General features: G+C 41.6%; 1 protein-coding gene across 1 annotated transcript; it reads right to left on the bottom strand.

Moving 5' to 3' along the window:
* Window positions 1–2,407: 2,407 nt before the first annotated feature.
* Window positions 2,408–9,561, bottom strand: chata (choline O-acetyltransferase a). Its single transcript, XM_061690809.1, has 14 exons — window positions 9,494–9,561; window positions 9,211–9,402; window positions 8,354–8,472; window positions 7,444–7,497; window positions 7,186–7,366; window positions 6,681–6,858; window positions 6,428–6,597; window positions 5,055–5,155; window positions 4,835–4,963; window positions 4,063–4,185; window positions 3,845–3,986; window positions 3,043–3,102; window positions 2,821–2,958; window positions 2,408–2,749 (listed from the first exon to the last, which is right to left on the bottom strand). Exons 1-14 carry the CDS (start codon window positions 9,539–9,541, stop codon window positions 2,408–2,410), a joined length of 1,977 nt encoding a protein of 658 aa, XP_061546793.1. The 5' UTR covers window positions 9,542–9,561.
* Window positions 9,562–9,860: the final 299 nt, after the last annotated feature.

The raw sequence follows: 9,860 nt of genomic DNA, 5'->3' as shown, positions 1-9,860 counted from the left end.
TTTTCCAAACTTTATTCTTGCTCTCATAAATTGCATTAATTTTTGTAACATTGCAGCTTTATTCTCATTCCATTTTCAGTCTATTAATGTAATAATAGGACTTTATTCTTGTAAGATGACGACCTCATTCCCTGTTGCATTTTTTTTTTTTGCATTTTTATTCTTGTGTTGTTCTAACTTCAGCTTGCCTAATTTTTAATACTCCTTTGTAGTCAAGCACCCTTCTCGACCAGTTGTTGATACAATAAAAATGACTGTACGTCTTGTACTAGGTAATTAAACTTCTCCTGACAGACGTCAGTAAGTGTGCCTACGTATGTGTGCTTCTGCTTTTGCCATGTGAGCTGTTCGTGAACGAATGCCTCTTTATTGTCACAGCTCACTTCATTAGCAGACATCAGCCAGCTGGCTTAAAGACTTGTTTGCTTTATTATTATATTTTATTGGGCTCATAAGACGCAAAAACACAACAAAGCCAGAGAGGCGTGAAGAACAATACTGACACTCGGTCGTCTCATTTAGATCCTCATGTGTAAATAAACATACTACAAATGCTCTATGAATACGTACGGTTCTGAAGCCGTTTAACACATTCACTGCCATTGACGGCTTTAGAAGTCAAATATCCATGTTAACTGGGAAGGCTGACAGTGAATGAGTTAAGAGCAATTATGCTTCCGAACACAGAACAGTGGACCTCTGCTCTATTGTGGATTTTGTTTTTTTATAAACAGTATTCAGGAAGGTCAAAATTTAAAGTTGCTCACCTTTGTATACTACCATGTTGTGCCACAACCTGCTAGGCCAAACTGGTCTACTGGAAGAGATGCAGTGTAATTGAAGGCTTTTTATGACCCTAACATCCACGTTAATTTCCGTTAGACCGTCCATGGCGTTTCTCATGATATGTTAGGATTATGCTTCTGGATTTTTATTACATGGAATTACATGGTTTGGTTGAATATTTTGGTGTTTAAATATACAATGTTTGATTCTCTTGTATCTTGTGTCAATTTTGCAATAAACTTCTACAAGGAGTGACAAATAAATCAGAATCAGAATCATCTTTAGTTGCAAAGTATGTCTAAAAAACACACAAGGAATTTGTCTCCGGTAGTTGGAGCCGCTCTAGTACGACAACAGACAGTCAATTGACAGAGAACACTTTGGAGGCAGAAAGACATTGAGAAAAACAGTCATTGAGCAATAAAGGGTTGCTAGCTATCTTATAATGCCGGTACAATTATGTATGTATTTATTGATGACCATACACCAGCTAATATGAACAGCAAGTACAATCTTAAGTCCATAATTTATTATTATACATAAAATACACATTAGAACAGTGATCACAGACTTTTGTTTTCAACTGCACATGTAAACTCGGCCTTATATACAAAAATAAATAGATTTGATTCACAGACACAACATAGTACAGTCCTAACATAAAAGCAGTGATTTCAATTTATTATTATTATTTTAAAAAAATACTGATTAATTATACATTTACTCTTGGCCTTATAACACAAAACTAAAATGATTTTGTTTGTGAAAAAATAAATTCAATGACAAAAGTATTCAATTTAGGCTTCATTCTTGTTATCCGCACTTTAGAAATGCACCGATACCAATTTCCTCTGTTTATTTTTTTCAGAAAAACAACTGGCCCTTTATTACAGCCCAATAACTATGACAATATATCATCTAAAGACCGTATTTATTCCTGTGTTTCCTCCAATAGTCGCCGTGGGTATTTACGCGACTGCGGAGGTGTTTGAAAGTAGGCCTTTGTTTGTACCGTGTGTATGGGCGGAGCTACCAAACTGCTGAATGGGTACAGTATGTCCGCGTTATTGCGCAATGGTAATGGAATTTAAAATGGTCTTATGTTACATTAGCGTGTGTCATTTTCTTCTTGGTTTCCATCAATAATGCAGGACAGTTGGAGGCAGGACTAATTTGTTCGTGACAGCTTTTCACGCTCCGAAGTTGTAAGAAACCCACAGGGAATGTTTGAGGCACTTTGATAAGATTAAGATGTCTCTTTAAATTTGCACTCGCTGCATGGCTGCAAGACCATGCCGATGTGTGTTTTGTTCATTTGAATCAAACTGGACCGCTTGATGTTGCTGTCGTAAAGGTGATTGGATCAACTTAGTGGCCCCACCCTTTCCGGATGGGAGGCTGTCTATTTGTTGTGAGGCTGTCATTTGTTCAAGTGGACGAGGCACAGGACGATTAATTGGCTTGCAGCACAACAGGAAAAAAAAAAATATCGACCAAGTTACATCGCAACTTGAAAAACGGTATCACTGTAGTAATGTTTCTATATCGATTATGGCACGTACAGTCAAGACGCTTTTAAAAGTTATGCTTCTAAGTTGTATTGCACCATCTACAGTATTTCTTACGCTTTACCTCCTGATTGCAGTTTAGTCTGGCTCAGTGTCTGCACAAGAGCAAGTGGCAGTGCTTCCTGGTTCTTGCTCAGATCAGCTGGGATCTCCGTGGATCGCTCCAGGGTAGGACTATGTCTTGGCTCACGCAGATTGCATTTGTGAAACAAATCCCTCATGTTTAATAGCCCCCGCTCCAGACTTTTGATAAATTGCGACGAGCACGTGTGTGGACTCTCCCTAAAGCTGGAAACGCAGAAGACAAAATGGTCCGACTGAGGGTTGTAGCACACCCCATATCCATTCGGGACCACGGGTCCGTAACAGCAGAACATCTCAATAGTGGTGGGTACCTGAAACAAGAGAGACAGGCTCATTGATTTAAGGATTATTTCAATGGATTATTTCCAGATTTCAACAGTACCTGACTTGTGGAGAGAATGAACTCATGACTGATACGATAGGCCTCATCTTGAAAAATCTCCGGCTTCTCAATCTTCAGATCTTGTGCCATCTCGCGTAATCCGAGTAGGTGATTGTCTATTGCCAGCCCCATGAGAGCCTGGAAAAGGGAAATGACACCATGTATTCATTGTATTTACTTTGTGACACTAATTCAAGGTAGTGATAGGAATTTGATAGCTACCAGTGTCGAATTCTTTGTCTGTGCTGCTATGGCGGCTTGTAAATACTCCATCTTTGCATCCTGGTGGAAACAAGGATCAATGCCAATTTATGGTCTATTCTTCACCTAAAGTTGTAAGGTTACCTTTGCAGCTATAGTTCACATTTTAATCTTTTAATTGAGTTACGTCTCTGTCTTGCTGTCCACGGTCAGACCTGATTGGTTCATTTGCTATTTGAAGCAAATCAGGGTTGGATCACTTTCTCACTGGAACCGAAACACATTGAGTTTTTTTTTAACTGTAACATTAAGTAGGGTCAAACAAACCCTCAAAACTTGGTACGGTCAGACAAAACCTAAAAACTTGGTACCGTCAAACCAAACCTACCAAACCGGGTTTGACAGTCCAGTTTGTCTGTGTAATCAGTCATCGAGGTCTTGGGTCTTCATCCAAAAGGCGCCTTTATCCAGATGACTCTTCGAGGCAACTGGACTCTTCTTGGTCGCCTTTAATCCAAAAGAAGTCTTTTGGATTATTGGAGAAACAGACACCTCTTCATTGAAGTCCATTTTGCCTTTAATCCAAAAGAAGACCAAGATGAGTTCTTTGGCCTCGATTAAACGTGGGTGACTGAGAAAGGGCTTCTTATTTTGGATTAAAGATGAAATGTCCTCCAAGAAGAGTCCAGTTGCATTGATTAAACTTTTGGAGAGAGTCCAGTTGATTACTACGCGCACACCACAAGCTAAACGAGCTAACGATCAAAACTGACTAGACAGTGCTAGGGTGAAAGCATCTCTAGTCTAACTTCAAACTGCTTACACGTGCGCTCACGTTCCCGTCGGTCATTGCTCGAACAAAGGCCAGGGCCTCCGGCGTGGCCGAGCGAATGTTGTCCACTCGGCCGTCCTTAAAGCGACGTGTGGAGGCGCTCTCATAGGTGGAAACTGCTCTGCCGTGACATCTGGGCTCACAGAGAGAGAGATGCAGTTAAGAAGGCACGGCAGCATATCCCGTGACGTCGTTATGCTATATCCTACCTGTAGTACGCCAGCTGAAGAGCCACCTGAATGAAGGCATCTGGACTCATTTTCAGCCTCTTGATCAATTCTTTCCCGTAATGGTGGAACTTGTGAACGTTCATGTCGAGATTCTTCACAAGTCTTTGCAGCAGACACACATTGCTGTTAGCTCAAAGCATAGCCCGCGTTTTTTCAAATAGTAGTAGGTGGCGGTGTTGTAGATGAGGGGGAGATGTAAGTGGGGACAGAGTTTCAAACAAAATAAAAAGGATTGTTGCGGAGTAAATGCAGTAAGATGGCTGTAGCAGAGTCAGACTGGGCAGAACTGATGGAAGATGTACCATCATTTCTGTACATTCTTACTTAGACTGTTATGTTTATGGTTGAAGGAATAGTTCCTGATTGGTTAAATCAGATTTTGACAAAGGGTAAGAGAAAACAATGGTAATCCATGTTTAGTGAAGACAGTGGTGCATAACTTTTACATGTATAAATGAGAAGCTCAAAGTATTCTTTGAACAACCACGGTGTACGCCTTTGCGGTATGCTTGTTCTTCCTTCTTGCAAGATTAGTAAATCATCTTTACACTTATCCAGGTCTCCACACTTTAATTAATTGGAGAGACTGTGCTTCGGTGCTGCTGTTTTGGTTAGCTTCAGAGTTCAGATGAGCTCAGCAGTTAACTCTTTTACATCAGTTCGTGACCAGTAGCGTCTGTGAACTCAAATAACTGCAGTTACTACTTATACTACCCCTTGTTTTTTCCTGATGGAAAGTGTAAAGCCAAACCTGTGGAGTCTGTCCACAGATGAGGCGAGGAGTTTATGGACAACCGGGGTACATTTCCAGCGGAGTCGTCGCGGTGCTGGCAGCTCGGTCACACTCGCAGCCCGCACCAGCTTGGATGGGCTGCGGATCCTATAGCGCCACAACGTCGGCATCAGCTATAAAGTTTAAGTCTGACTTTCTGAAATTGCTTTTGATCAAGTCTTAAGAGTTGAGTACCTACATGTATTTGAGAAGGTACTCCGTGCACTGCACCAGAACGATCCCTTCAAACGCCGAATGCTCACACACAACTCCGCAGCAGCCGTCAGCTCCTACGACAAACTGGCACAATGACCTTGTTTTCAGAGCGACAGCCTCCATAAGAACGTGGGTACCAAAGAATGGAAACTTGGACTGGCTTCCTGCAGAGCGCTGAGGTGCCCTCATAAACTATCCATAGCATCTGGTTTGTGCAATTGTGTATGTTTGGCCTATGTGTGCCTACTGTAGCATGTTCATTCATTACAAATCAAACTACAAACTACATGTTTACGCACTGCTCCTATCATCAGACATAATCTAAGCACACAGTAGCACTACATAAAAATAAGTATGTCTTTGTTGTCATCGCATCAGGTAAAATGAAATTGAAGATCATCAGGGGTGTTAAACTTGTTTTCATTGCAAGCGACGTCATCGCTATGGTCTTCTTGAGCGGACCTGGTACATTATGGAGGGCAACTCACATAAATGTAAAACGAAGTGTGTAACGCTACACCAAAAAAATCATAGTTCGGGACCAACATAGGTTGCAAGGTCATTGGTCGGTTCGGTATAGTAAGGGAACAGATTTGACTATATAACAACAAGAAAAGATTTGACTATATTTAAATAGAAACAACAGCTTAGATTTTTTTCTTTTAAGGTAACTGCAGCATCAATACAGTAGTTTGTCTTCTTTTTCCGAAATCAGTAGTGTTGGGGGTCCTATTCTTTGCTCAAGGGAACCTGGATAATGGTAATGATGCAGACCGGCAGCTTCCACGAGCAATCCCAAGTTTGACTGTGAATATTCTCATTCAACTAGGTCATTTCATTCTCAGGACATTGAATTGATCGCAACTGGCCTCTGCTGGTTGTCTTAGAAGATCTTTTGCCTCTCATCCGAGCAGGCTTCATCAATTCATGCAACAAGGCTGAGTTAGGACAGCACTAAGCTGGGTTTTTGGTGGGGAAAACGTTGGAGGCATCCCCCAAATGTCGAATCCGATCATTCTTTTGGAATGCAAAACAACAGTCGTCAAGATGGCAGAGAGGCCATTGTCCGTCAACACGAGTCGTTAGGTACTGGACTTTCCACCGAACGACATGTATTGACGGACACCAAAAACCCAAGGCAGTTCTGTCCTAACTAGCCTCGAATGAGAGGTGAAAATTGTTTTAAGACAACCAGAACTGTCCAGTTGCGATCGATTCGATGCCCTGAGAGTTCCAACGTTGGTCAACAAACCTTCCACTCCGCTTGGCCCCAAACCAAGTCCTTACAGTGAGCATACCCGTGGCATTACAGGGATAACAACAACTTTCTCCGTACCGTCATCGACCAGCACGAACCTGCATGCTCTTGTCGTACCACCGGTTGCCCCCGCTCACGGCCGCTCCTCCCCCGTGCAGCATCGACATGGCCCGAGCGGCGTCGGTCAGCTTGGCCTTACTGCCGTCGTCCAGGCAGACCAAACAAAGGCAGCGTTCCATCTGGTCCAAAGAGTCCCTGTTGGTCGACTCTGCAAGAGAGCAAGGAGCATATCTTCTAATGCAGCGATTCTCAATGGAGCCGCCACGTCATCACCTGTGGAAAATTCAGTACCTCTTATGAGCTCGGCGCGAGCCTCCGCCCACTCCGTGCGGCCATCGGAGGTGAGAAGACCGATGGGCGGCTGGCGCTCGTCTAGGTTGTCAGCCATTTTCGCAATCCTCTTCAGCTGGGTCAGGAGGTCTCGGTCGTTCAGATGCCGGAAATCGATCATCACGTCCAGCACAAAAAACTGACAACAAGTTCACATTGCATACCAAGCTGCTACCAAATGAGCACATTTTTATTTGTGGAACATTTAAGTAGAAACTACTTTATTGAAAACTTAAATTTTTAGTCTCGCAAGTCTATATTGCTAGCAAAAACATAGATCTACACTTTTTGAAACAAACCAGATAGAGCGATCAATAGCTTGGTAGTTAGAAACTGTACAGTCGATACTGTAGGTACTTTATTCATCCACAAGGGAAATTCACTTGTTCTATTCTGTAAGTGGTTTTCCGAATATGTTCTGTAACCTTGAGATTGCGGTGTAACTGTTAAGATTTTGCCATCTGACCTGGTTCTTACAAGCCACAATGACATGTTCTGGGTCTGGCGTCGCTCTACCGTCGTGCACCACAAGCGTGTCCCTCGTCTGGCCCGGCAGACGGTAGGAGCTAAAGATCCGATAGTACTGCTCCATACAAAGTGGGGTTCCGGCAGGTTGACCTCGGCCGTACTCGGCAGGTAACGCATGTCTGCACACAGCCGGCCGCAAGGTTGTCAGCCGTATATTGGCTTCCTATGTTCAGTATTTGAATCTTTTCAGACTTACGCATCAAGCAGACCTTTGTACTCAAGAATTCCAGAGATCAAGTTGGCAGCAAACCTGCAGCAAAGTGGAAGAAACAGCACACCGTGGTAAGATCTCTTCAGTTGACTGAATGATGCTGGTTTATTGTGCAGATGGATTACATTTAGGTCGACAGATATCGATGTAATCACGAAGCGACCATATATGGTACATTGCTCCTGAAAAGTTAAGGCTATTGGGCTTTTGGGTAAAATTAAAAACTTTTACAGATGAACTTAAGTTTACCCCATTTAAACTTTTTGTATCAGTATTGCCGCACTGCTGGACACCTAACATTGGTTAATGACTTTCTGTAATTATGTGTTTTATGTCTTAAATGTATATTTTTGTTATAGTGGTTTGTTGAGTGGCTTCAACTAGCGGAGATAAATTCCTTGTGTGTTTTTAACATACTTGGCCAATAACGATGATTCTGATTCTGAACTTTTGAACACATGTCCAACTGTTCAATGTTTCAGTACTTTTTTGCTTAAATTGCTGTTCTCTAACAAGAAGCTGAACGGAAAAATGTTGAGTTCAAATATACGTCGCTTAAAGGGTTATATTACCGCAACTTTCCGTTAGCCCGTCTGTTGCGTTTTGCATTGTTTGTTAGTATTAAGCTAGCGGAAATTCATAAGGCAAAGTTGCGTGGTTGTTTTGAAGACACAACATTTAATTTTCTCTTCTAATATGACAATAAACTACAATTAGGAGTGGCAATAAACAGCTTGAAGGCACATTTTTGAAGAATTGTTCACGATCTGCCAAGCTGCTGCTTGCAAGGCAAAAAAAAAATAAAATAAAAAATCGTCCGCAGGAGCAAACTTCAGATGATATCAGATGACATCAGATATCATTTGCTGCGTGCGCGTGTTAGTGCCGCACACACCTCAGAGAATCGATGGGAGCTGTGAAATTCTGGAGCGGGAACACCATGGCGGGGCTGGAGTTGACCGGCAGCGCCAGTCTGTTGTTGAGGTACATGTCGTTCAACCAGTAGTCGTACACCTACACATGTCAAATGAAAACATTCACTCAAGGGCCAAATTAAATTGTCACACAAATAATAATTTTTTAAAAAAACATTTGATCCTTATTGGTTCAAATTAGATTCAGCACCTTTGAGTGTTACACCTCAAATAGAGAGAAAATGTAATGTAATTCTAATACGATAGTTTAGATAGTAGCTTGACAACCACAACACGATCCATAGCAGACATGGCATCTGTAAAGCTGTCATTTCCACTGACAATTTTATTCCTATTTGCTCCAGTTTAATTAGGTTTCGGTGTTGCACCTCAAATAGAATGACAATTGACTACTGAACATTTGCTCATTTAACAATTTAAGAACTTCCTAATTAAAATTTTTCCCCATCAGGAAAGAAAAAGCATGTTGTGCCAACTGTAGTCTACAGCCACAAGGTGACATCTGTAAAGCTGACATTTCAGCTGGCATTTAAAGTTTGTGAGGTAGTTGGACAGAAAGCTGTAATATTTTTTTTTATTCGAATTCATATCGTTTATATTTTATCTGCTAAGGTATCATGTCTGAATGTAACGTACAAAGCACCCCCCCCCCCCCCCAATAACCCTCTACCTTTTGCAGTAAAGTAAATCCGATATGACCAAATAAGTTATGTTTAACACGGTGCTGCATTTAAACTAATGGTACCACAACAACTTATTTGTTGCTAAAGCTGAATAATGTACTGTATGTAAAAGAAAACTATTGTGTATCGTTTACCCAGTTGGCCTTTTTCTCCCTCCTCTCCAGCAGTTTGCACTGCAGTAGCTCCCCCAAACCTCCAGGGGCGCCGAAGCGCTTCACCGCCTCCTGGGTTTTTCGGAAGTGCTCGTCGGTGAGCAGGTGTTTCACACATCTCAGGTAGGTGTCCAATGTGTCCTTCAACACGGGCAGCGGCAGTTTTGGCGCACCCTGGACAAGCGGGGTGGAATTCAGTAACGGAAAAAATGACCCCATGCGGAAATGTGACGTGACGTGCGAAATGACAGAATAAGATCTTTACATCAGTGGCATTGCAATCTTTGGAGGACTCGCTCTTGTGAAGTGACATGTTGCTGGTGCACAGGAGCAGTCGATTCCCTTTTATTGACAAATAAACAGAAAATGGCTGACTGGCACTCATACAGTGTAATGGATGCTGATATATATATATATATATTTTTTTTTTTAAGTCATAAATTTCCTACATGTTATCACAGTCCAAAATAAATCACTGTTTTCAGGGATAATAATAATAATAATAATAATAATAATGATTTAAAAACTATAAAACAGTATATTAGTAATACTTAAAATAATACTAACAAGGATAAGAGATGAATGATAATACATTCATAATAATTAAAATATGCAATATCAGAACTGTATTT

Source organism: Phycodurus eques, chromosome 11 (genome assembly GCF_024500275.1).
Source record: "Phycodurus eques isolate BA_2022a chromosome 11, UOR_Pequ_1.1, whole genome shotgun sequence".
Taxonomy (NCBI): domain Eukaryota; kingdom Metazoa; phylum Chordata; class Actinopteri; order Syngnathiformes; family Syngnathidae; genus Phycodurus; species Phycodurus eques.
Note: the sequence above shows the minus strand (reverse complement) of the source record. Positions and strands in the feature narration are given on the sequence as shown.

Excerpts from the sequence above, each read along its gene's own strand:
- chata (XM_061690809.1), bottom strand. The coding sequence starts at position 9,541 with ATGTCACTTCACAAGAGCGAGTCCTCCAAAGATTGCAATGCCACTGAT. Across the intron at positions 7,367-7,443 it reads TACAAAGGTCTGCTTGATGC|ACATGCGTTACCTGCCGAGT; the intron begins GTAAGTCTGAAA and ends GGCTGTGTGCAG. Across the intron at positions 5,156-6,427 it reads GGTACGACAAGAGCATGCAG|TTTGTCGTAGGAGCTGACGG; the intron begins GTTCGTGCTGGT and ends TCATTGTGCCAG.